Source organism: Saccopteryx bilineata, chromosome 2, assembly GCF_036850765.1.
Source record: "Saccopteryx bilineata isolate mSacBil1 chromosome 2, mSacBil1_pri_phased_curated, whole genome shotgun sequence".
NCBI classification, from domain to species: Eukaryota; Metazoa; Chordata; class Mammalia; order Chiroptera; family Emballonuridae; genus Saccopteryx; species Saccopteryx bilineata.
Genome location: NC_089491.1, coordinates 107653463 through 107680811, shown reverse-complemented (window position 1 = coordinate 107680811; position 27349 = coordinate 107653463). Strand labels below are relative to the sequence as shown.

The following is a 27349-nucleotide window of genomic DNA, read 5'->3' as shown; positions in this document are numbered from 1 at the left end:
AAATGCATAAGATTTATAAAAGAAGAAACAAAACTGTTTATATGAATAGAGGATATAATCATGTATGAAGAAATTACTGAGAAATGTACCAAAGAAAAAGCTGCCAAGTATAATAAATAACTTTAAAATATTAATAGATATAAGACCAAGATACAAAAATTAATTTTACTTATACATACTATCAATGAACATCTGGAGAGTGTAATTAAAAATATCATTAACAACAGCACCCATAAACATGAAATGATTCAGATAAATTTAACTAAATATGTGCAAAAACTATACACCAAAAATTATATTGATGGGAAAAATTAAAGAAGACTCAATGTTTTTTAAAATGCGTGCCCATGAACTCAAATACCTACTTCATATTAAGATGTCAATTCCCTTTATATTAATATATAAATCCAACAGGTTATAATTCTTAATTCCATAAGGCTTTTTCCCCTAGAAATCATGAACCTGTTTTATAATTTCTATAGAAATGCTACACAAGACCTAAAATAGGCAAAACTATTTTTAAATAGAACAGAAAGAAATGATTTACAGTATAGATATATACTATTTCTCATTCAAAGAAAAAATAGAAAGTTAAAAATATAAATCTACATGTTACTTGTCAATTGGTTTTCAACAAAGGTGAAAATTTAAGTCAATGAGGAAGAGTAGCCTTTCCAATAACTAGTGTTCAAACAACTGGTATTCCATTCGGAAAAACATGAATCTTCATCTCTATCTCATATAGCAAATACAAAAATTAACTTGAAATGGAACATGAGTTTAAATGTGAAAGCTAAAACTATGAAACCTATAGGAAAAAAGAAAACTAAGAGAAAATCCTCATGATCTTGGGATAGGCAAAGATGTCTTAGAATACAAGAAATAAAATGTTAAAAAAATTGATCAAATGTACTTTCTCAAAATTATAACCATTTGCTCTTTAAAAGACACTATTGAGAAAATGCAAAGTCGAGGCATAGGCTGGGAGAAGAAGAGAAAATATTCACACTACATGTGACAAGATACAAGTACTGAGACATTTGCAGAATACATAAATATTTACAGAACAATATATGCATAAATGGCCAATACATGAAAAGATGCTCAAATCATTAGTCATCAAGTAAATTCAAATTAAAATAAGAATTAAATAATTATACCAATAAAGTTATAAAAATTTAAATGACTATTATTATCAAGTCATCCTGAAAGTATTTGGTATAATCACTTTGGAAAACAAGTTGGTAATTTTTTATAAAGTTAAACATATACCATATTACCCAGCATGCCTACTCATTTATCCAAGAGAAATTAAAGTACATTTTCAGAAAATATTTCCATGGTATTTTTACACAATATATTAATACTATTCTTAGCAGCTTTATTCACAATAGCCAAAAAAAAAAAAGAGTTCAAATCCCCATCAGCAGGAATTAATGAGTAGGTTGTAGTATATTTGGACAATGAAATACAACGTGGAAATAAAATAGGAATGGACTATTGATACACATAGAACAGGCAGGAAAACACTCAAAAACATGTTGATTGGAACAACAGACAAAAAGAAATACTTATTGTAAAAATCCTTTTAAGTAAAGCTCTGGAACGGGTTAAACTAATCTATAGTGATAGAGATCAAATCAGTGAATACCGGGAGTGGGGTATATGTGGAGATTGACTGCAGTGGGCAAAAGGGAACTTTTGGGGAGCGATTAGTGTTTGATATCTTCATTTGTCAAAATGCTTTAAATTCTGTACACACAATGAGTGCATTTTATTTCATGTAAATTATAATTCAGTAAGGTTAATTTAAAAAAAACAGGGATAATGAAAAAATAGTTTCAAGACATTTACAATATGCCATTTACATAATGTTTTAAAACCACAAGGAGCGTTTTATGGATTCATACATAAAATTATGAATGGGAATGTAAGTGTTGATGTCAGATGGTGGTTTCCTCTCATATGGGAACAATGCAGGCAGGGAGACAGATTGCCATGGAATCAGAGATCAACAGGGTTTCAAATGCATTTGTAAAATTTTTCTTTTAACTTAAAGCATATGTGGTAGCATGGATTGTTGAAATTAAATAATGAGCAAAAATATTTATTATATTATTTTTAAAAGTTTTCTTTGTGTTTGAAATAATTTATCATTTTTAAAATATGAGTAAAATTTAAACTTTAACAACTTATTAAAGTAACATAAAATGTTTATGGATTATTTTCACAGATCTATCCAAGTGTCATGCCCTCCTACTTGAATGAGTGTGATACAGAGAGAAATCTTTACATACTTTTGTTACGTAGTGATTCCATTCCCAAAGCACGAACAATTAGTGTTCTAATATTAAAAATAAAACTTGTGCTCCGAATGCTCTTCAGAGAATTCGCAAAGTTCTTATTCACTTAGCATTTATAATCAGGTGAATTCCCACGAAAGAGATAATGACGTCACTTGCTGAGCACACCATATCATCACTAAGGCTGATGATGCATGCTCACAGGATTAATGGCTACTTCCTGGCTGTTAACATCAGAAATTTTACAAATTTACATTTTAAGGATTATACTTTAAAATTGCGGTATGGATTATTTGCAGGAAATAGAATATTATAGTTTTATTTACAGCAATTAATACAGCTGTCTTTATTGAATCATTATGTGCTGGTACTTTTCTAAAGACATTACAAATATTAATTATTACTGATAATTCTTGGAAGTGGGTGCTACAATCTGCCATTTACACGTAAGAAAACAGAAGCAAAAACAAAAAAGAAATTTTAAATACCCTGCTCAAGGTTACTCATTAAGTAAATGAACGATCCTAGACTTGATGCGAGAGGCCTAATTTAAAAGCCCATACCTCACTATGTTACCTAGAGACCATCAGGTTTATCATAATATCTTTGATATTACCAACTGGCATGTATAACACACTTGAACTCTAATTACTCCCATCTTCAAAAAATGAAATTTCTCTGATAACTTCAAAAATAGACCACTTTATACTCAGTCAGTGAAAATACTAGCCTTTTGAATTCATGTATTAAGTCTAATATTCTTTCTGTTATGTGTTGTCTTCTCCAATATATATTTGGTCCAAACCAAGTTGTATTATTTTTTAATTCTCTTCTACAACTTGTTGCTAGATTAATCTCCCTAGCTCTAAATTGGTCATTTTACTGCTGTTTAGTAGCCCTTCATTGCCTATGGAATTAAACTCATAGATGATTCTTTCCCTAGAATATTGCTCCTTTTTCCAAGTACTAAAACCAAACTAGAATATTTGCTTTGTACTAAGACACACCCTACACATTCCCAGTATCATGCTTTCAGGCCTACAATTTCCTCAATAGCTCTTATCTATTGGAATTCCCCACTCACTAGATTGTCAGCTACTTGTGAACAAGGACTAGATTTTTCTCATGATTTTATCTTTTAGATTTTATTTATTAATTTTAAAGAGAGGAGACAGAGAGAGAGAGAGAGAGAGAGAGGGAGAGAGAGAAGGGAGGGAGGAGCAGAAAGCATCAACTCCCATATGTGCCTTGACTAGGGAAGCCCGGGGTTTTGAACCGGCGACCTCAGTGTTCCAAGTTGATGCTTTTACCCACTGAGCCACCGCAGGTCAGGCTTTCTCATGATTTTAACCAATTAGCACTTAGCGTACTATCTCATACATGAGATAAAGTAAGCAAATATGTTCAACTGAAAATTTGCCTTAGCAAAAGTAAAATAATGTTCTTATGTGACTGTATATTGCACATGCAAGAATATCTTTTTGATCAAAGAGCAAACACACACTGGTGGATTAGAGAAAAACGTCAGTGGGAGAGCAGAGAATACTGACCTGCAGTCCTGTGTGGTTTTTTCAGGTTTTTCAGTTATCCAGAACGAAACCAAGATCTTAATATAATGCAAAAACTCTTTAACAACTGAAGTTGACAAGAAGGAGTTCTATACAACTGGCAACTTACTAAAAAGTTCATCAAATCTTTTTAATTTTCTTACATCATAGATACTTCAACATACTGACTTTTCCAGTTAAAGGAGTTTGGAAACAGCAAAGCTAATGGGTTTATATCATTATATTGTGTATACATACACATACATATGTGCATGCACACACACCTTTCTATTAAAAGCACATAGGCCTTCAAAACATAAAAAACCAGGACCATTTATTGAAATCCAACATATATAAATAGCAACTAAATAAAACAAAAATAAATATTACAATCTAAGTCCTTTGTGAGAAAACACATTTTTCCCCTCTTTAAGTTACATTATATTTCTGCTTTAAGGAGACAGGAATGAGTTTAACATGTTCTTTTGAAGAATTTATAAAGCTGATGAGATTAAGACGGCGAGGAGGTTTTAGAGCAGGGATCGGGAACCTATGGCTCGCGAGCCAGATGTGGCTCTTTTGATGGCTGCATCTGGCTCGCAGACAAATCTTTAATAAAAAAAAAAAATAACGTTAAAAATATAAAACATTCTCATGTATTACAATCCATTCATTTCCAACCACTCATGTTCATGTTGCGGGTGGCTATAGCCAATCACAGCTGTCCTCCTGGACAACACCAAATTTTTATTGGATAATGCGTAATGTACACAGGTCGTTGTATGGCTCTCAAGGAATTACATTTTAAAATATGTGGCATTCATGGCTCTCTCAGTCAAAAAGTTTCCCGACCCCTGTTTTAGAAGCAGTTTGGAACAAGATAGCCCACAGGGTCGAGGCAGGTCTGGAGTTATGGCCAATGTGCACATACTCAGAGGCAGACACAGGTTCAGAGAAGACAGTAACAAGCAGCAGGTGGCAAACCAGGCCAACAGGACACATGAGGGTGGACTAGGAAGAGGTAACATATCGTAACAGGCAAGCTAAAGAGAATCCAAGAACTAGCCCTGTAAAGATCCAAAAATGCCAGAGGCAGGGGAGTGACTCAGCAGGAAGCAGGGTTCCACTCACCACAAGATTCAGAGGTGGCTCTCTTCCTTAGGGCAGACCTCTCATTTCCTAAAGACAGATAAATAGATGAATGGGTAGATAGATGATAGATAGACCTCTATCTGATAGACCTCTATCTATATATATCGCTCCTTCATAGTGCTTAAAATTACTAAATAAATGTTAACTGAGTGAATGAATGAGTAAATGCTTTAAATAAGTAGAGTATTAGAGAAATTTTAGAGGTTAAAAAAAAAAAATCAAAATTCACCACACGTGAGACATTTACACTTTCTTCACAATTTATAAAAATTTAAAGAAGTATGTCCCAAAAACAAAAGCTGAAGTTTAGACTAGTAGGCTACTTTAAGCAACCTTACTTCCCAGTCCAATAACTTTAATTAAAGTCACATAAAACATAATCCCTATAAAATTAGGATGGCCCTGGCCGGTTGGCTCAGCGGTAGAGCGTCGGCCTGGTGTGCAGGGAACCGGGGTTCGATTCCCGGCCAGGGCACATAGGAGAAGCGCCCATTTGCTTCTCCACCCCCCCCCCTTCCTCTCTGTCTCTCTCTTCCCCTCCCGGCGCTAGAGTGGCTCTGGTCGCGGCAGAGCGACGCCCCGGAGGGGCAGAGCATCGCCCCCTGGTGGGCAGAGCGTCACCCCTGGTGGGCATGCCGGGTGAATCCCGGTCGGGCGCATGCGGGAGTCTGTCTGTCTCTCCCCGTTTCCAGCTTCAGAAAATAAATAAAGAAAAGAAAAAAAAAATTAGGAAGGCTCTTAGTCATATGACTGAATTTCCTATATAATAGTAGCTTATCATTTGGAGCAAGCCACCTGGTTCTTTGTTCCCACAATCCACATCGCTGTGTATCAGAAGCAATTCCATTTAACCAGAAAGCTCAGCCTCACTCTAACCTCTGGGAAGAATTTAGTCCTTGTCTAGAGAATTTAAAGGTATATTCCTTCAATACTCTTGGATCATCAGCATCAAGAGAACTTTGCTGCAAATCTCCTGGCCGGAGGACAGCTATTATTAAGAGTCTTGAGTGGTGATTTTTATTCTTTTATTCTGATTATGGTCACTGAAAGAAGTGCATCAAGATTTCATGATGATACCTAATAATTGGTGAGTTTATGACATTGGCTAGAAATGTAACCATTTCGCTTTCAAAGTTTGGATTTGAATTATTTGTCTTTTACAAAAAAAAAAGTAATAAATGAATCCATTCAAAATTCTACTACATTAAGTCAATTGAAAGGAAAGGCCTTCTTCACTGAGTGTTCCATTATTATGGATTCTTTAAGTTTATTGAAACCTGATTATTTCAATAGCACCTTATATACAATAGATTACTGTGATTATGTCAAAGTCCCCTTATAAATGGGCTATCCAGTATGTAACATTTATGATATATTTTTAAAATGAGGCTTTGCTAGGGTGCAATTATTTTATGAAATTGGGTTATTTTAAAGTAAATTAAAATATTTTGATTACTATAAAGACAAAACTTTTTGCAGAGAAAGTTGAAGAATACAAAGAGGGGAGTTAGGATTACTGTTTCCAATGCTGGCTTCCTTACTATTCTTACCACCTTCAAGTACCCAGGGAAGCCTGAATCAGCAGGGTTCAAGAGGTAAAAAGATAGAAACACAGATCAGCTTCTGGAGAGTGCCTTGAAGAGTGCCCAAGGGTAAGATAGCCACGTGGCTGAGGCTCTCCCTCTTGCAGTCAGCTAGCTGAAATAGTAACACATTGACAGGGAGAACAGGAACATCAAGAAAGGCCAGGTGCCTGACCTGTGGTGGCGCAGCGGATAAAGCGTCGACCTGGAAATGCTGAGGTCGCTGGTTCGAAACCCTGGGCTTGCCTGGTCAAGGCACATATGGGAGTTTATGCTTCCAGCTCCTCCCCACCTTCTCTCTCTGTCTCTCTCTCCTCTCTCTCTCCCTCTCTGTCTCTCTCTCTCCCTTTCTCTCTCCTCTCTAAAATGAATTAAAAAAATTTAAAAAAAAAAAAAAAAAAAGAAAGGCCAGGTCTTCAGGAGGTAGGTAGCCAGGAACAAGTAATCCACTAATACTTTTAAAAAAATAAAGTCAAAGGAGGAAAATAATTTTTTAAAAAAAGTACTTTACTGTAAGGTTTCTTGTGTCAATCTAGCAATGCTGCACATTTTAATTCCAAGTTATGCTTTTATTTTCAAACTGATTTTTTTTAGCCTGACCTGTGGTGGCACAGTGGATAAAAAGCATTGACCTAGAACGCTGAGGTCGCCATTTCCAAGCCACGAGCTTGACTGGTCAAGGCACATATGCTTCCTGCTTGATGCTTCCTGCTCCTCCCCTTCTCTCTCTCTCTCTCTCTCTTTCTCTCTCTCTCTCTCTCTCTCTCTCTCTCCTCCCCTCTCCTCTCCTCTCTAAAATGAATAAATAAAATCTTTTTTAAAATGTGATTTTTTTGTATCACATACAATTTATTTTATTTCATATTTTAATTACAGTTTACATTCAATATTATTTTGTATTAATTTCAGGTGTGCAGAATAGTGATTAGACAATTACAAACTTTACAAAGCATCCCTCCCCTCTGATATTTTAAGTACCCACTTGGCACAATACATAAATATTATAATATTATTGACTATATTTCTTATGCTGTACTTGACATTCCTGGGACTTTTCTGTGGCCTAGGGGTACTATGCTCAGGGAAATAAGTCAGACAGAGAAAGACAATACCATATCATTTTACTTATATGTGGGATCCAAAAGTGAAATCAGTGAACAAACAAAATAAAAAGAAACTATGGATACAGAGAACAGACAGATGCTTGCCAGAAGGGAGGGCAGGTTGGGGGCTAGGTGAAAACATAAAGGGATTAAGAAATATAAAATGTAATTTTTTAAAGAGCTGATTTAAGGTGGTCAATTTTGAACTCAGAATGATTTTACAATCCTAGTTTTTCCCCTTTCCAACCTTCCCTCTCTCATCCCTTTTTTCTCCCCTCCCTCTCCTCCTGTTCCCCCTCCTCTCTCTCAATCATTCGCCTTTACTCTAGATGGACTATTAAAAGCATCAGAGCCCCAGAAGAGTCTTGCTGCCCACTTCTGAAGGCAGAGCTAAATTACTGCACCCTCAGGAAATCTCACACTAATCTTATAAGATTTTATAAGATCATGCTTCATTTTTTCCTGTGGCTGAAGTTATTGCTCAGATAATGTATTTATAAAACTCTTTAAGTAACACACCACTGCCAAAAATAGTATTATAGTATTATCATATGTCCAAAAGCTGATTTTAATCATCACTTTAATCTTCAAAAGATAACTTATTCCATGGAGAAGACTGGGATTTTCTTCAAAGTCAGAAAAAAATAAGCTTTCTGGTGAATTGAAATGGGTAAGATTAAAGAAAAAAAAATTCTGTTATGGGAGTGTTAGAAAGCTATATAAAATACCAAACCCTCAAAGAAGTAAAAATAAAGTTGGAAACCTAAGAAGTCTGGCTGTCTTAAATCATATGAAAAACAATAAAGAATTAATATCTTGAAATTATTTACTTCTTTTAAAAAATGTAGGATGTGTTCTTTGTGCTATTACGTTAAAACATATTACAAAGTCTAAAAGATTAAACCCTGTTAATTTATCTGCATAAAATGATAAAAGAATATAAAAACAATCAAATATCAATTGTTACACTTACATTATTTTTAAACATAATAACAAAAAAATTTGCTACCTTTTGCAAACTTGAAATACAAAAATTGCCTGGCACAACAGATTGGTCAAGTGCAAAGCAACCCTTGATACTTGCATTCTTTCTTTGTGATGTGATGTTTCTCACTAATCCAGAACGAAACCGAGACACAAGACAAGAGCTTTTGCCATGGAAAAATCACATCACTCATTGCCGGGTCCAACTTCATTTTATTACAAAACAAATATACTATTTACAGCCATTATTTTTATTATTCATTTTTTATGCTCTTACATCCTCAAAATGCTGGGGTTTCACAATCACAAATAAAAATTAGCAAGGTTCATCATATTTCACAAAGGGATACACAATCATTCTCCGTTTTCTGGGATTTAGTGCTTTCAGTCTTGGCTCACACAGAGCATGCGCACACTGTCTCCCAATTTGAGGAGGGGGATTTTCTGTAAATTTATAAGTAGGGATCTATTGGATCCACTCAGGTCAGGTGTGTGGAACGTTACAGGTTGGCACAGATTTACTGCCATCAAGACCACTGAGTCTTGGTAGAGAGAACTAATTGTGCTCTTTTCACGTTTTAAGAGGTCAAGCTAAAGTTTCCCTCTGTGAGAATGGGTGACGGAACAAGTGGCAAACGCACTAATGACTGTGACATACTTTACGGCGCTGGTGACAGTCTTCTGAACACAGAAACGGTCTTCAATGAAGAGCTATATTACAAAAGTTTTAAAACGTTAAATTGCAACAGCTGAGAAAAAGATAATAGTTCAACTGAAAGGAAATTAATGAACAAGTGTCAAAACGGACAGTTGGTGTCAATTCCTAGAGGATTTGGAAGTAAGAAGTGGAGTGAGACAACCAAGTTAACAGAGCTCCTGTTTGTATGAAAAGAACATCGTACTTCACAAATATCCATCATAAGAGTTATGCTTGTCACAATCCACATTAGTCTGTGTTTAGCAGAAAAGAATACTTCATTTCGGGCCACGTAAGCAACTCATTTTCTTGATCTCCAACAGCATATGATTGTTTTCTTGGACACAAATTTAGAAAGAAATTCTACCCTCAGCCAATGTGGTAATTCTTGGACCAAAATGTGCCCACCATTTTGAGAAATAAAAGACTCTTTCAAGCCCAAACTATTTCTGAATGAATTTAAAAAATATTTGGAACTAAAATGTTTTAAATTCTAACCTTTTTTAGTAGTAACCCATTGAAACCTAAGTCTTGTCTTTTCTGTCAACTAATAATAAATGAAGTAATAAAAGTAAATAAACATTTTCACGTTGATTATTAAAAGTTTCTATAGAATTAGTTAATACTGTTTGAAAATTTAAAGTGTGTTTCTTCTTTATCTTAGGAAGATATTAAAGGGATTTCTTAATAAAGGTTTTCTTTATGAGTGGCTTATATGAAATAATCTGTTAAAATTCAATGTAATTTACATCAATAAACCAAATATGTCAAAAACAATTATACTGAAATTTAATTTGCTTCATTCAGCACATGGAAATTATGGGGGGCTTAAAAAATGAAATTGTTCTTTCAAAAGATCCTGAAATGCTTTTTTTTCCAATGTGGTGTTTCATAGAAATTGATAAGATCAGTATCTGTTTTGGTATCTTTCTTTATTTCATTGACCACATTTGCATTCAGACATTTCAATAATTTCAAAGAAACCACCCTAAAAATAAATGATGTCCAATTGGAAAAGACTTTCTTACTGACGATACCACAATAGATACCATGACAAATTTTCACAGAAGACCAGTAGAAACATGCAGTTTTTTAATCTCAAAAATGTCTAATGGATCTCTATTCCCTATAAGCTTAACTCCAATAGTCAGAATATTTATACCTTTAGGTCTATCTCACCATTCTCATCACAGTTTGGTCATGTCCTGTCCTCATGTCATCTCCTATTCAGATACTGCCCATCTTTCTAGGTCCTTAAAAAAAATCTCATCTTTCCATGAGATCCTCTAGTTATTCAAATAGCCCTTCATTTATGCCATATTCCCTACATTATTCATTTTGGAATTTCACTTTACAGTATATTAATTAGTAGTACTATTACTACTAATTAGAAATACTTCAGAAGATACATCTCATATCTTTAATTAGATTGTAAACTATATGAAAGCAAGTAATATGTTGATCTTTCTGAAATTAACAAATTTTGCATAAAATGAAGGCATATTAAGGAACAGACAAAAAAGGGAATGATAATAAAAGGAGAATTTTAAAAATATTCCATGTGGGGGAAGAACTAAGGGGTTTTATTGGAATTCTGTACATTTTACTGTATTTTTCTGTAAGCCTAAAACTGCTTGTCTATTTATTTTATTTTATTTTGTTTCTTTAATTAAATTTATTGAGATGACAACAGTTAATAAGATTATATAGGTTTCAGGTGTACAATGCTATGATACACCATCTGCATATTGCATTGTGTGCCCACTACCCAAAGTCAAATCACCTTCTGTCACCATATATTTGATCCCCTTTACCCTTTACTACCTTATCACCTCCTTTCTCTCTGGTAACCACCAGACTTTTGTCTGTGTCTATGAGTAAAACTGCTCCTTTAAAATGTTTGTTAATTTAAAAAATAAAAAAACCCCACATTTCAATGGCTGTATTTTTAAAAGGGAAAGATATCTTGAAATTTTTAAAAATATATAATAAACACAGAATGCAGACATGGCGAAATAAACTTTGATCTATTGCTCAATAGTTAACCAAATCAATGTTTGTAACATAACCTGAAATCTAAAAATCCAAGGATTACAGTGATAATTTGTCTTCAGCAAGTACATAAACTATATGTGAAATATAAGTTTGGGTTTGGGGACTATAAACAAGTAAAATATCAACTTTCAAAAACAAACAAAGAAGGGATAAAGAGAGGCAAATAGAAATTAGACAAAATTAACTTTTATAAAGACAGATCTATGTTAAGTAATTCAAACAAATTAGTTAAGAAACTAAAAACATCAAGAAATAGAAGTTCTAGTTGACACGGTTATAAAAATATGCATTTTCTGTTATATAAAATTATTCAATTCTACCATAGAGAAGAGAGGAGAAAACAAGGAGAATAGATGAAGCTAAACATGAAAGCAAATAGCTTGGTAAACATGTTAGACATAGATAAAGTAGGTGTAGCCTATGCCTGTCAACACAGGAAGAGACGGATTAAGCATCAAATCATCAAATACATCAGAGACACCCAATATTCAGGAGGTCTAATACTGAACCACTCATTGGCAAAATCTATTCTGAAGCACATAAATTAAAGCCATGGCTGCCCAATAGATTATTGGGGAGTTAGAGCCTTTGAACAAAGATGTGTCATTAGAGATTAAAGCTAAGATCATCTCTTACTCCCAATTACTATGTCTGGATGTGAAAGTTGTGAAGAAGGCTGATAGGAAGAATGTAATTAATTCATTTGAAATAGAGTGTTAGTGGAAGGCTGTACAGATACCCTGAACCAAAAAAAAAAAAAAGTGGGTTTTAGAGATAATTAAGCCTGAACCATGGCTAAAGGCAAACAAACAAACAAACAAAAAAACACTAAATCTATCCTACTTTGAGCACATCATGAGAAGACAGGGTTCTTAGACAAGACAATAATTCTGGAAAAAACTAGAAGGCAGCAGGAAAAGAGAAAGACCAAATATGAGATAGATTGATTTATAATAGAAGCCATAGAATGAGTCAACAGAAGCTGAGGAGGACTATTGAGGAAAGACACTGTAGACATTACTCTGTTCATAGAGTCACCAGAAGTTAGAGCCAATTCAATGGCATATAGCACATCAATTTTGAGTAGGTATATAGAGTATTTGCGTATTGGCTCCAGATACCTTCCATCTTCTGAAATCCCACAATTCTAGTCCTTATAACTATTGTAAGTGGAGTAGACTAAAGGGTAAGGGAGAAAGACAGGATATATGAGCATTGTATAACTCAAGACTTGGATGGTATGGTTTCTCTACCCAACTTTTACCCTATCGTAAGTGTGCTAACCTAGTTACTCCATCTTTTCCCCTTTGCTTCTTGCTGTGTATTTTTAAATAATGAAATAGACCATGGGTTTCAAGCATTTTGATTCGACTTAAACCATCACTTCTGTGACCCCCTTTACTACTCTACCACCACCTTTCTCTCTGGTAATTACCGTACTGTTGACTGTGTCTATGAATAAAACTGCTCCTTTAAAAAGTCTGTTAATTAAAGAAAAAAAACTGGAAAGGATGCATTTTTAAAGGAAAAAGTTATCTTGAAATTTAAGAAATATATAATAAATACAGAATGCAGACATGATGATATAAACTCGGATCTATTGCTCAATAGTTAACCATATCAATGTTTGTAATATAACATAAAATCTAAAAATTCAAGGATTTTAGTGAGTAATAGTTTTTCTTTAGTGGATACATAAATTACATGTAAGAATATAGATTTGGATTTGGGGACTATAAATAAGTAAAATGCCAACTTTCAAAAATAAACAAAGAACAAGGGATAAACAGAGGCAAATAGAAATTAGAAGAAATTAAACTCTGTCCTAGAGGGCAGAGCTCTGTACATGGCAGTACGCATGAAAACTACCATTGCATCTTTATTTCCCAGTGTGACAGTATGCAGCTCCAAATCTCAGTCAACAGCTATCAGCACTTCCTCTTTTAGTCACTCCATTAGAAAAAAACAGCTATTGATGGTGCCTGTTTTGGCTACTCTAGTACACAAAATGTAAGTTACCCTGCAGGTGGGCAAATAAATACTCAAACACTCCTCTAAATTAGTTTGTCCTAGATTTTTTTTTTCACTGAAGACCATTCTTTTATTATTCACTATAAGGAGCTCAGAATAAACATTTTTTTTTATCATGTAAATCCCTGCTAGAAGGGCCAGGATTTGGTTCATAAGCATGTAACCTTGGGCAAAGAGATTAATTTCTCTTTGTTTTTTTTTTTCTTTTTAAAAAGAAGATAATTATATAACATACTTGGTAATAAGATCACTCATTTAAAGCATTTCAACACAGAGCCTGCTGCCTTTTTTTCAGAGTGAAAAGATGGCTAAACAATGGCTAACAGTTTACAAAGTAATAACATTTACATATTTTTCGTTCTATATTCTAAAAGCACCAGTTCTTGAATCTATATTGTCAAACATCCTAAATTGCATAATAGTTTACACTTAAATAGAGGAAATGAAAATTCTATTTACATGGTTTAATAAAAAGAACATAATTATATGGTAAAATTACATAGCAAGGCTTTACCAATCACATCTAGCCCACATCATAAAATTAGGATAATCAGGTATATAAAGCATATGATTTAAAAGTTTCATATTCTATGCAATTTAAACATATTATAACTTTCAATATTTTTCTATTACTTAATAGTCTCAAAACTAACATGTATTTTCTAAAGGCAAAATTGTCTGAGCTGAAAAGTGTAAAATATGTGTATGTCTGATTAAACAACTTTTTTTCTCCGAACTGGTAGAAAAACTATGGAATAAATATGTTTGTACAGTGGTGGTTATTTGTCACAGTAGGCTCTGACATAAGTATTAACACACCAACTATTTTAGACAATATGTCATAACCAGCCAGTTGGAGGGCAGTAACAAAATACTTGGCTAACTACTGTATAGTAGAGACATCTGTTTAGCTTAGCAAGCTAGTAACACCAGATACTACTGTAATTTGGATCATCTGAATATCACAATTCATTTAGTTTTTAAAAGATGTAAACAACTTTGAAAAATCATTTTAGATATCCTAAACATTTTAAATATTAGTTATACATAGCATGGAAAAATATTTATGTAGTATTTTCAGTGACAGCGCCAATATAGACATAATACTGTATTATGTTTATATTTTTAAACTAATATAATACAAATTTTACATTATGTAATATTGCACTATATACAATTTTTGTTCATACAGAAAACAAAAACAAGCAAAGTATGTTTTATTGAGGCAACATGTAGATGATGATTCTTTTCCTCAATCAAAAGTTAAATATAATACTTATTTGTATTTATTATCTACTAGACACTGTCCATTAAGTATTTCACTGGCATTATTTTCATCTCTAAATCAACCTTATAAGGTAATATTAGTTCCACTTTATGAACTAGTTGAGACTTAGAGAAGTTATATAACTTTCCTAGGTTAACTATCTACAAGTGGCAGAACTGGACCTAAAATCTAACATCAAACCCTGCATTTGAAAGTACTTTAATTTTTGTAATCAAAAAGTTTACTTTATATATCCTGCACTTTGTTCATTGCTCTTATTTGTGAATAGCACCCTATCCCGTTTTTCTGGGAAATAGAGTGACAACTCATTCTGATTTGTCTGGGATTTCCCAGCTTTAGAGTATAAATTGACCCTCCTGGGACCCACCTTAAGCAAACCTATGCCAGCCAGTTGGTAACCCACCAGGAAGCGATACTTAACCTGGAAAGAATCTACTGGTTCATAAATTTCACTCTCACAATTCGTAAATCCAAGTGAAAATAGGGAAGATGAGGAATTATGAAGAGAACTTCATTTTTAAGCACCAAGGAATGTTTCTCAGGTAGAAGAGCACTCATTGTCTTTTTCCCTGGAAATTATGGCGAGAAACTAAGAAAGGAACAGCAAGCAGCCTTCTTAAGTAGTAACATTTTGCAGCTAGTCTGTGAACCGAACACAGGTTTTTGTGGAAGTTCTACCCCCAAAGGAAGGGCATTAGAGGTGAGAGCAAAGAATAAAAAATATATTTCTTGGAAGATCTGCAGAGCAGCCTCCCTGTTTCCTCCTGCGCCTGTCACAGGCTCATTTCTTCGGAACAGAAAAGGGCGGCTGCACCGCTGCCTCATTTCTCCGCATAACTTCTCACCGCCACGGTCTGCCAGGGATTTGTCTTTAAAACCTCTCCTTTTTCCTCTGCTTGGCTTGTGCCCCTCCCCCAGCGTCTCTGAAGTGACTGGAATGTTCTGTCAGTCTAAGCACAAAACTATTTTTACCACAGTGCTTGGGAATCTCTGGGCACAAACTGTCGGCAGATTAGGTAAATTACAGGTGCACAGGTTCATGTTACCTTTTAGCTGCCACAAGTGTAAAGCGTTCGTCTGACTCGTCAGAATTTTCCCTTTCAGTTAGCGGGCCCTCCTCCACCTTCCATTCCCTGCTCGCTGGCCTTGCTGGTTGATCCTTCTTCCACCTGAAGGATCGATTAGTTTCTGCTCAGTTTTTCTCCTTCCCCTAAGCCCCTCTTTCTTCTAACACTTTTCTCTCTTCTCTTTCTTTCCAGTACTGAAGGAAGGGACATCCCTTTTCTGTCCAGGCCTCTCGATTCTACTTGCTTAGTTATAACTGAAACTGCTTTCTCTGAATAGTCCTATCTGTTAGATGTTAACTCACCAAAGTCTCTTTGCCAGGTTCTGACAAACCCTCATCCGTGTCTGTTTCTTCCTGGAGCATCTTCTTACTGTCACTGTTTCAATCCACAGGCTTGTGAAGAAACTTCACCTTTGCTCCCTAGAAATACCAACCCAACATCTCAGGAACTTCTGTCCCCTTTCCCAAGCTTCCCATTCATGCCAAACTCTTCACTGTTACACACTTGTGTAGAACCACATTCTTTTCCTCCAAAGTCCCTAGCTCAGTTATTTCTTTGTGTGATTTTTAAATTAGTGTCTGTCCCCCAGTAAATTGGAAATGTGTTGAGGGCATAAATACCTGAAACACAATGAAGTCACTAGTTTCACTATTTTTGCTTTCATTATAATATTAATTTTATTATAAATTTCTAATTTATTATAAACACCTGTCTCACCAAATCTAGGTATTTTATTAAATTCACTAGGGCTATTTTCAATCAGAGGCCTTATGAATTTAGTAGGGGAAGAATGGAAATTAACATTTGTTGAGTTATTTCATGTCACAGTTAAACATATATTACTTTATTTTATGCTAAAAACAAGCCTGTGATGTATGTGATCACTTATAAAACTGAAGCTTGGAACATACAAGAAAGAATGGCTAGGACTTTCATTCTGTCTTACTCCAAAGCTCTGTTTTTCCATCACATACAGCACTTTTCCAAAGGCTGAGTTAAAATCCACCACTGACTGAAAGAGCCATAGTTCTTCCCTCCAGCTCCTTCTCAAGGAGAGAACCAGGAACCAGACCTATTCAATCTTTTGTGGAAATGGTGGGGAAAAAATGCATTCACAAATAACTAAGTATGAAGCAAGAATAATCGGGTGGCAAACAAGTTGAGAACTCAGTTCTATCACTCACCTAGTTTCAGATTTTGTTTGAATGAATCTAGGCTCCCAAAGTGATTTATTGATACTTAATATTATTATCTTATTATTATTGCCTACTTTTCCTGCAATATGTAAAAATACATTTGAATTATTTAAAGCCTGGGGTATTTCAGTTTTCACAAACTTGTTTTGACCACTTGTCAAGGTCTGTGGCTCTCAAGTTCTACTGAGAAATAATGTAATTGCAATTACAGGCATCTCATATTTTGCAAACAGTTTGAGTTCCAAGAGTTCACTAGCTTGTTGTTTGAATCATTGTGTATTTTCCCATTACCTAATCTAATAAAGGACGGTTATTTCTCAAGCTGGCATTTCCTTTTTCTCTCCTCTCATTCTCACCTCAAAACAACACAAGAGAGAAATGTCTTTTTAGCCCAAGATGAACACCACCACTAATTTTACTGGCCTAAGTTTTACAGAATGTTGGTAAAGGGGCTTTGTAACTTTTTTTTTTAATTTTTCACTCATTTGAGAGAGAGTGAGGAAGCAAGAGAGATAAACAGGGAGAGAAAGAGAGAGAGAGAAGCATCAATCCATTGTTCCATTTAGTTGTGCACTCACTGATTGCTTCTTGAATGTGCACTGATTAGGATTGAACCCACAACCTCCAGGGTGCCAGAGAGAGGGGAGGTTCTATGCACTAAGCAATGCAGCCATGACTTAAGGGGCTTTTTAAATTAAAAAGAAATGATAATTCAATAGTGAAGGTTGAATAAACACAGGAAATGCCACATCAGTCTGAGAGGTTACTCTTGTTCAGCACCTTGGAGATTTTTTCTACTGTTTTCTAGAATCTTCTTTTTCTACATTTTGAACTCACTGTTTCTCCAGTGGTGACACTTGAATGAATTAAAAATAAAGAAGAAAGAGCACATTTTCTTATTCTTTAGCAGTTCATGATGTGTAGACTCTCACATCTATCTGTTACATCTTAAAATCAATGGTGAGTCTAAGAATAGTACCACCTTAAATTATCCAAGCAACATAATTTCTTAGTAAGACTATTTTTCCTGTCTCATTTTTCTCTATAACTAATTTCAGCAGTAAGAGTACTTTTATAGAGTATGCAACATTTTTGAAGTGATTTTACATTTTTAAAAACTTCATGTTTATCACGGCCTATAAGAATAGTCTGTCTTTTGTCATTGTATTAATTTTATGGGTCCAAAAAAAAAAAAAAACCCTGAGAATTTGAGATGTTAGGATTGACTAAATTCTCACAGGCCCCAAATGATTAGAATCTAGCCTGTGCATACCCTAATTCCAGGGCTATTCTTCCTCGTTTTTTTTATACCTTACTCAATTTCACTCATATTTCTGCATTCAAACTCCAAGAGAAAAGGAATCATTTTTTACTGCTTTATCCTCAGCATCCAGGACACTATCTGGCTTTTAGAAGGTACTCACAAAATATTGAACAAATGTCAGTTATTATCTTAGTAACCTTTGCAATTATACTATACAATTTTATTAGTCAAATATGATTTGTTCAAGTTATTTATCTTCACAATATAAAATGTAGTATATAATATTTGTTTAAGAACATAGAGTAAGTTTCCACAATGGATGTTAGACAATACCCAGAGTTATTAAAGCCTCCAATCTGCGGTCTTAACTGCTGACAATACCACAACCAGCGGGCTGGTAAAAATAGGAGAAAATATCAGAAATGGGGTATTGACTTCTTCTTATTCTTTCCTGTGCTTCCTACTTCTCCAAAAACCTAAGGATGATTCTCAAATTTGATAGGAATTATTCAACTGCACACACACACAAAAAAAATCCCAAATGTCAACGTAATGCCTCAAATCTGTGACTCAATAGAAAGAGACATGAAGAATCACCTTCTAGAATAAGTGACTTGACTCAAAAATGTAGCTAGTTTCTACGTTGTCTGACCACTGATTTCTGACATTGTCTTCACTCTTCTCACTTAGGAAAATGATGTCATATTGAACATGGCTTATAATTGTCACTGCTTGGAGTAGAATAGGAAGACTTTTGGTTTCCATCTAGTTGTTCAGGCACTGATTATAAAGACCAAAACCAAAGGGGACTGCATTCCAAAGACCACTTATAGGTGGAGTGGGTCCTTCCAAAATTCTAAAAGAAAAAAACAGAAAGGAAAGCAGAGAGAAGTAAAAGGAACAACAAGAAAAGAAAGAGTACAATAACAAACAAGAATAAAAGAAGAGCCTCTGCAATAGCTGTGCTTTATTTCCTTCATAAAAAATGGGCTTAGCCTTGACACAGCCTTACGCACTCACGTTCATCAAGCAGTTAGCATAGGCTATATGCTTCACATGCCTATCATTTGATTGAGTCTTTACAAAAATTCTAGGAGGCAACCACTATTATCTTGAAGAAATTGAGATCTAGTACTTTCCTATACACACACAAACAGAAATGAACTAAGCTAGGACTTGAAGGGAGTCCTTTGAATCTAGGGCCCCTGCACTTCCTCCTATGTTGTATTGTCTCCCAACCACCATACTTGTGTGTCATGGACTACAGGGAAGCTGCAATTAAAAATTCTATTGCCTTGCTTGTGCCTCATCTGATTCCTATGAAACAAGTAATGTGGAGGTAATGGAGAGCAAGTACACCAATGAAAATGCTATGAGCACGGTGTGCAGAACAGAAGCCATAACAGAGGCACCTGGAGTCAGGGCCACATGGAATCCTGAAACATCATCTAGCTTTAGTGTGAGTCTTGTTTCCACTAAAAACTATTTTTAAACAGAAGTTATTACCTGTTTTGCATTCACATCCTTTGTTCCACCCCTTACCTCATAGGTTCCACCATGGAGAGGTACCGAATTCAGCTCTTGATTACCTACTCTAAAAAAAAAAGGCAAAAGAAGAAATCTGAGCACTCTCCAGTCACTGTGTTCTGTTCGGCTCCCAAATTATCTTCAGTCTTATTTAAAAGAAGGGAAAGAGATTTACCTGATGCTACTGAGGCTGCAGCCTGAACGTCATGCAAAACCTTTGAAGGACTGTAATGGTTTTAATAACATCTTTTTGACAGACAGGAGAGAAAAGAACTGAACCACTCTGCAAATATTAAGCAGCCTATTTTGGAGCAATGGCTATTGCCTTTGAAATCTTTCATCATGGGTCTATACTTAGAATTCAGAGGAGCCTGGGGGAGGGGTATGGGGTAGTGTTAATCCCCAGTTGTTTTGAAGTTGTCCTGTAAGTAGGTTAGCATCTAAACTGTCCCAAATGGAAGCATTCAATGCTAAGTTTAAATTGGGCCTTTCTCTATATATTTTGTTTTAACCTTTTCGGCATATAAATTGTCACATCATCCTGGGAGTGACATTTCTAAGTTTTCTTTCAAACTAGATGTTCTAAGAACCCTGGCTGTACCCACATTGGGAGACTGATGCTCCATGACACTTAATGTTGGATTGAGTTTCAGGAGCTACTATATATAAAGCTGGGGTGACTTATGTCACCGCACTAATTAAATGCCATCTGCGTGGTTCTTCTGGGTTTTTGAGCCCATCACCCAGTTCAGACCGAGTCAGAGGCCAAGGAGGAGAACATGATGATGGACCTTTTTGAAACTGGCTCCTACTTCTTTTACTTGGACGGGGAAAATGTTACCCTGCAGCCATTAGAAGTGGCAGAAGGCTCTCCTTTGTATCCAGGGAGTGATGGTACCCTATCCCCTTGCCAGGACCAAATGCCCCCTGAAGCTGGGAGCGACAGCAGCGGAGAGGAACATGTCCTGGCGCCCCCAGGCCTACAGCCTCCCCACTGTCCAGGCCAATGCCTGATCTGGGCTTGCAAGACCTGCAAGAGAAAATCTGCCCCCACCGACAGACGGAAAGCCGCCACCCTGCGCGAGAGGAGGCGGCTAAAGAAAATCAATGAGGCCTTCGAGGCCCTGAAGCGGCGGACTGTGGCCAACCCCAACCAGAGGCTGCCCAAAGTGGAGATTTTACGGAGCGCCATCAACTACATTGAGCGGCTGCAGGACCTGTTGCACCGGCTGGATCAGCAGGAGAAAATGCAGGAGCTAGGGGTGGACCCCTTCAACTACAGACCCAAGCAAGAGAACGTAAGCCCAGATGCTGCCCGGGTAGGGGAATGCACAGTCTGATTAGACGCTTTCCTTGGGGCTTTAACATCCAGCTGGTTGGTCTCCTTTCCCGTCCCCATTCTACTCCCGCCCCTCCCGCTCCTTCTGTAGTGAACCCCCAGTGACCCGTGGGCGCCGGGTGCCTGCAATCGGCAGGAAATGAGCACCTGGCTCGAGGAAGCAGGGGAGCCGTCTCCACGAAGGCACCCCCAACCTCCGGAACCGAGGTTTCTCTCCTAATCTGCTGGCTTGGTTTTCCTCCAGCTCGAGGGTGCGGATTTCCTGCGCACCTGCAGCTCCCAGTGGCCAAGTGCTTCGGATCATTCCAGGGGGCTCGTGATAAATGCTAAGGAAGGTAAAGTAAAAGAAAGGGCACTGGGCTGTGCTAGGGAACACCCCGGGAGGGGGCTGGGTGGTTCCTCGGGGCAGGAAAGGCTCAGAGCTAGAGCAGGGACGCACCCCGGGCGCAGTGCGCTCCTTTCGCGAGGGGACCCTGAGCTCCCTGGTTTCCCTAAGAGGCCTGGAGCAGGACGCGGAGCTGTCTCTTCCTTCCTTGGGTGCTATGTGTGTGTGTGTTTTCTGCACTCAGGAGGGGCAAGCATCGATTCGTCGGCCTCGAGCAGCCTTCGGTGCCTTTCTTCCATCGTGGACAGTATTTCCTCGGAGGAATGCAAACTCCCCTGCGTGGAGGAGGTGGTGGAGAAGTAACTCGGAGCTGGTGTTCGCGGTGTGCACCGCAGCAGGAAGATCTCACCCTCCCTTCTTCGCCTAATCCTTTGGATTAGATCACATTACATTAACGTTGAGAAACCCAGACGCAGGACTTTATGAAGGGGAGACATTCACAAAGAAACTTCTCCGAAACAGTTGTGCACGCTCAGAAGTAAAAGTCCTTTGGTTTGGGGCTTTAGTTTTTTGGAACAGGAAATGACTTAGGTCTAGTAGCCTTACTTTCTTTGTGTTTGGTTGGTTTTTGTAATATATTTACTTTTATTTACTGTGATTTTTTTTTTTTTTGCCATCATCAAAAGAAGTTCATTCCTGTCTGAAACAAAGTGGGAACGCTGCATTTAAATGTTAATGGTATTTAATATATTTTTGTAAATAATCCTAGTACTTTCATTTTATATGTAAACCTAAGAAGTATATTTTAAATGTAAAGAGGCAGATGTATTGTAAAACAATGTGAGAGGATCCTGGTATTGTAATATTAAAAGATAACTTTCTAAATGAATAAAGTTGGTCATATTTTGAGTCAGCTGAAAATATATGTTTGAAACATATATACATAAAGAGAGCCATATCCTAATTTAGACACCACACACCAGCCCGTATATTTGGGTGTTTCTTAAAGGCTAATTAAAAGGGAGGAAATTAGGTTGTTTTCCTATGTCTGAATTAAACTCTTCACTTTTCTATAAGGGAGGAATATCCAGGAGAAAGCTGTCCTTTTGGCTCCTATCAGCATACTTTCTCTTTCTGTTTTAACTGTCCTCCACCTGGAGCTTTAGATGAGATTTGCTTCCCCAAAGTTCACACTTGAATTTTCAATCCAGTAAAAATCTCATCGTTACACGAAATTGCCCACAAAAACTCTCTGCTTATTTTTCTAAAAAATCTTCAGCTAATTTAGCCCCAATTACTCTCCCTCTTTGACTTTGCAGGCCCAGCCCGCGGCTCTCACGGAAGAAGCATTTCATCCGGAGTCCCCGGGGGCTGCCCTGCCCTCCCAGCCAGGACTCCCTCCCCGGTTTTCTTGAACTAGACCGGTGACTAGAAGACTGGAATGTCCTCAAGGCCTCGTGTGGCCTGGATTAGTTTTCCAAAAAGAAAGATAAAAGAAGAGGACAATCTGTCTGTTGAGGTGGGGCAGGTTTCCTTGGAGAAAAGGCTGCTGCCCCAGGGATGGAAGGGTTAAATGGCTGAGGGCAAAGGACAACAACAACACACATGAAACCTCTTAGCTGGGCCAAATAGCAAAGCCCCAGAGAGGCCTGCAGCCCCAGGAGCTCCTCGGGGTGAGGGTTTTACAACGTGTGCCAGGTTGTTTATCCTGTGACCTCGGGCAGAAATGACCACCAAGAATCCAAGTGCAGAGGAGAGCAGAGGAGAGGGGCTCGCCATTTCTTCGGAACTGCCGCTTCTCTTCCATTCTGTAAATGGCGTGTTCCGTTTGACTCCCTTTCCCCATTTCTACTTTCCTTCTTTTTCCAGTCACTGCTAGTCCTCCGGTGAAAACTGTAAAATTCAAATCGTGTTCAGTATTTCCCAGCCCAAGCTTGCATCCTAACACTCCATTCTGGACCTTTCTGTTGCACAATACAAGCTCTAGAACTGCCACAGGCAGCGCCCCCTTCGGGTACTGGGCTATATCTTGCCCCTTTTCCATCTCAAAAAGCCTGTTCCTGGTAATAATCAAATACTTTGGGTTTTTTGTTTTTTTGTTTGTTTTTTGTTTGGTTTTTTTTGAGCATCTGAAGAATTCTTTCTCCTAGCATACTTTTAAAATGCAGAAAGTTCCACAGAGGAAACTGACATTGATGTATAATCCCTCTCAAAGGTTTGAGAAGAGCAGTTGGGGGTGTTAGTGGATGCAAAATGCCTTATTGGGTGCTGACAACCTAGACTGAATCTGGTCTTCTACTGGGTAGTCCTGAGTTCTAACCACTCCTCTCTTCATCCATTTGTTCATTTATAAAATAGTAGGGGCCCTGGCCGGTTGGCTCAGTGGTAGAGCGTCGGCCTGGCGTGCAGAAGTCCCGGGTTCGATTCCCAGCCAGGGCACACAGGAGAGGCGTCCATCTGCTTCTCCACCCCTCCCCCTCTCCTTCCTCTCTGTCTCTCTCTTCCTCTCCTGCAGCCAAGGCTCCATTGGAGCAAAGTTGGCCTGGGAGCTGAGGATGGCTCCGTGGCCTCTGCCTCAGGTGCTAGAATGGCTCTGGTCGCAACAGAGTAATGCCCCTGATGGGCAGAACATCCCCCCCTGGTGGGCATGCTGGGTGGATCCTTGTCGGGCGCATGCGGGAGTCTGACTGCCTTCCCGTTTCCAACTTCAGGAAAAAAAAATTTTTTTAAATAAAATAAAATAGAAGGGATGACAATAACAGTGTTCTACTCATAGAGTTGTCAAGATTCAGTGAGATAACCCATATAAACTGCTTAGCCAAAAGAGTGCACAAAATAAACACTCAATGTCAACTCTTTTTTTTTGTTTGTTTCCTGAAGCTGGAAACGGGGAAGCAGTCAGACAGACTCCCGCATGCGCCCGACCGGGATCCACCCGGCATGCCCACCAGGGGGCGATGCTCTGCCCATCCGGGGGCAGATGCTCTGTCGCGACCAGAGCCATTCTAGCGCCTGGGGCAGAGGCCAAGGAGCCATCCCCAGCGCCGGGGCCATCTTTGCTCCAATAGAGCCTCGGCTGCGGGAGGGGAAGAGAGAGACAGAGAGGAAGGAGAGGGGGGAGGGGTGGAGAAGCAGATGGGCGCCTCTCCTATGTGCCCTGGCTGGGAATCGAACCCGGAACTTCTGTACACCAGGCCGATGCTCTACCACCGAGCCAACCGGCCAGGGCCAACTCTCTTTACTTTTCATTAGTAAATATAAATTGAACACCAGAAGGCCTTTCTTCCACCCAAAGCCACAGTAATGTCAGATCCAGCCTTTGCAATCTCTGGCTGGGGAAATTATTAATAATAATGAGACCAGCACACACATGAATGAGCCATTTGTAGCATTTTACATATTAACTCATATAATCCTGCAAAAGAAGTACTAGTGTCATATCTGTTTTAGAAGAAAGAAATCTTTGGGACAAGGATTTTTATAAGCAGAGAGCCAGAACTCAGAGCCAGAAAATATCAAAGGCTTCCAGCCTATTCTTCAAAATTAACATGCACCCCCAAAAAAGACACCTTGGGAAATAAAAAGGAACATTTATCATCTATAGAATAATTTGGCTCTTTGACAACTGTTTTTCAAAAGTTCTTTCTCAAGAGTGATTAGATAGTAAACTACCTTAGAGGAGTAATTTAATTTAAAAATAAGTGGGCAAGCATTTCATATATCCAATCAGAGCATGTGTGAATATGTTACATGGTGTTTATAACCATTAATCATATTTATTAGGTGTCTATAATTTGCTCCTGAAAATCAATAGTTTTTTTTAATATGTGTAAATACACACACACACCTATATTTTTAAACATCAGATTCATACCACAATGAAGTCAAATATTATAATTGACCGAGTGAACTCATTAACCTTATGAAAGCATATATATTTATAAGATTTGTGTTTTATTCTGCTCAGTAGCAGAATGCTTTTTATAAATTCATGGACTCTACTTGCTGATAGATTTGATTCAGTCTTTGCAAACCAAATCCTCCCTATCTCTCCTAGCTGGGTAACTTGAGAAATTGTTTAGAATAAGTTTCTTTGTTAAATAAAAGCAAATATTTTCCAAAGATTTCACGTGACCTCCGTTGCTGTAGCTGACATTAGTTAGGCTTTCCAATGAAATCCTTGGTGTGTTTGCAATTAAAATATTTTGATTAGATATTAACAATGATAATTTTTACTAAGGCCAAACCCAAAACAAATAGGACCACGGGAACAAAAAAAAATCAAGATGTAATAACTTGGTAAAGATAAGCAATTTGCAATTTAAACTGAGCCTCTTCCCAGAGGCAGGCATAAAGTTATCAAGCATAAGCGATTTTTTTTATATTATTACAGAAATAATTTGTTAAACATGAAACATCTGCTTTCTCTAACTTTGATCATCACACCCAAATCACTGAATTCCAAGCCTGAAGATAGTGGAAATCTACTTATGTCTAATATTTTTATATATTAATTTTTTAAAAAAATTTTGGTACTTACTCTTGCACATGTTTGGAGGTAGGAGTGTGGAGTGTGGTGCTGCAACTCAATGTCCCAATTACTCTTGAGACTGACTGACAGACAAGTGTTGGGTTGGTAAACTAACTTCTAGCCTTAACAGATTTTCTTACTTAAAGTTACAATGTATTTATTTGTACTTTCTTTTGGTAATATTTTAGCCCATTGATTCATCTCAAAATCTTCTTCCCAGAACACCATATCTGAAAAACTATTTTAAAAATATTTTAATTTAAACTTTGACTATCTCTTTTCCTCACTTAGTGCATTAGAAAATTAGCAGTAACAGGGTATTTCCTTGAAGAGCCAAGCCATTAACATATTTCTTCAACAAACCCCTCCAGTGACTCCCCTAAATGCAAAAGAATTGTTACAAAAGATGACCGTTTGTCTTAGAGGTTTTATTCTGAAAGAAGCAGTTTTGTAAGCCTAGTTCAGTGTCAGCCTATGATAGGGAATGGCTATGCCATGTTGCTGGAACAAAGATAATGTTGCAAGAACTGGCTACTTTCTCTACTCTCCAGGCTGCTAAAAGTCCTTACTTTGATCTCTCCCGGGAGTCCTCGAATTCAAGCTGAGGCCAATGTCTTCCTCAGCTGTCTTCTCCACAAATTCTTTCAGCAGCTTTGGCAGGTACTAATGTGTTTACTTAGGTGTGCCTGGTTCCCAGCACTAATAACAGCTTAAAATTTTTTAGCACATTGTGAAGTCAAATATAATAAGCAAAAATCTCTAGAACAATTCCCTTTGTCCAAGAGCTGATAAAGGTCTCAGGTTGCCGCCAAAGTGAAATGAAGTGGACATATCTTTCCATGTATAGTTGAATCTCCAAAAGAGAGAAGCATGCAGAATCCTAAGGTCAGCAAATTTTACTAGAAAGGGAAGCTCTGAGCATCATTTTGCTGGTGTGGTCTGTCCGTCAACACTAGGATTGTTGCCATAATGCTTAAACTAAAATAGGTTCTATGAAAGAAAGAAAAAAAGAAAGAAAGAAAGAGAGAGAAAAAAGAAAAGGAAAGAAAGAAAGAAAGAAGAAAGAAAGAAAGAGAGAAAGAAAGAAAGAGAGAAAGAAAGAAAGAAAAGGTTTATGATTACTTAAGGGTCTAGGAAATTAAAACCTGCTTATAATTCTAGCTTGTAAGAAAATCAAACATATACAATCAGTTTCAGGGTTACAAACAAGATAGGTTCTGTAGGTTTGAAAATGTTCAAGTATATGCGTAGGAAGGTAAACATAAATACTATGTTAAGACAACCATCTGTCTAAGCTGTATTTAATAGATACATGTACCTGTTTCAATGTACATACAAATTCACCTTAGGAACAGAC

General features: G+C 37.1%; 1 protein-coding gene and 1 long non-coding RNA gene across 2 annotated transcripts; one reads left to right on the top strand and one right to left on the bottom strand.

The window, feature by feature from the left end:
* Positions 1-4981: 4981 nt before the first annotated feature.
* Positions 4982-20104, bottom strand: LOC136324548 (uncharacterized). The gene is made up of 4 exons (XR_010729113.1): positions 19973-20104; positions 19813-19864; positions 16113-16229; positions 4982-5029 (listed from the first exon to the last, which is right to left on the bottom strand). It is a non-coding gene; the product is annotated as an uncharacterized lncRNA (long non-coding RNA).
* Positions 20105-20479: 375 nt separating this feature from the next.
* On the top strand, positions 20480-22340 carry MYF6 (myogenic factor 6). Its single transcript, XM_066254770.1, has 3 exons — positions 20480-21095; positions 21381-21471; positions 21706-22340. Exons 1-3 carry the CDS (start codon positions 20577-20579, stop codon positions 21822-21824), a joined length of 729 nt encoding a protein of 242 aa, XP_066110867.1. The 5' UTR covers positions 20480-20576; the 3' UTR covers positions 21825-22340.
* The last annotated feature ends 5009 nt before the right edge of the window (positions 22341-27349 follow it).

Excerpts from the sequence above, each read along its gene's own strand:
- MYF6 (XM_066254770.1), top strand. The coding sequence starts at position 20,577 with ATGATGATGGACCTTTTTGAAACTGGCTCCTACTTCTTTTACTTGGAC. Across the intron at positions 21,096-21,380 it reads ACAGACCCAAGCAAGAGAAC|CTCGAGGGTGCGGATTTCCT; the intron begins GTAAGCCCAGAT and ends GTTTTCCTCCAG. Across the intron at positions 21,472-21,705 it reads CGTGATAAATGCTAAGGAAG|GAGGGGCAAGCATCGATTCG; the intron begins GTAAAGTAAAAG and ends TTCTGCACTCAG.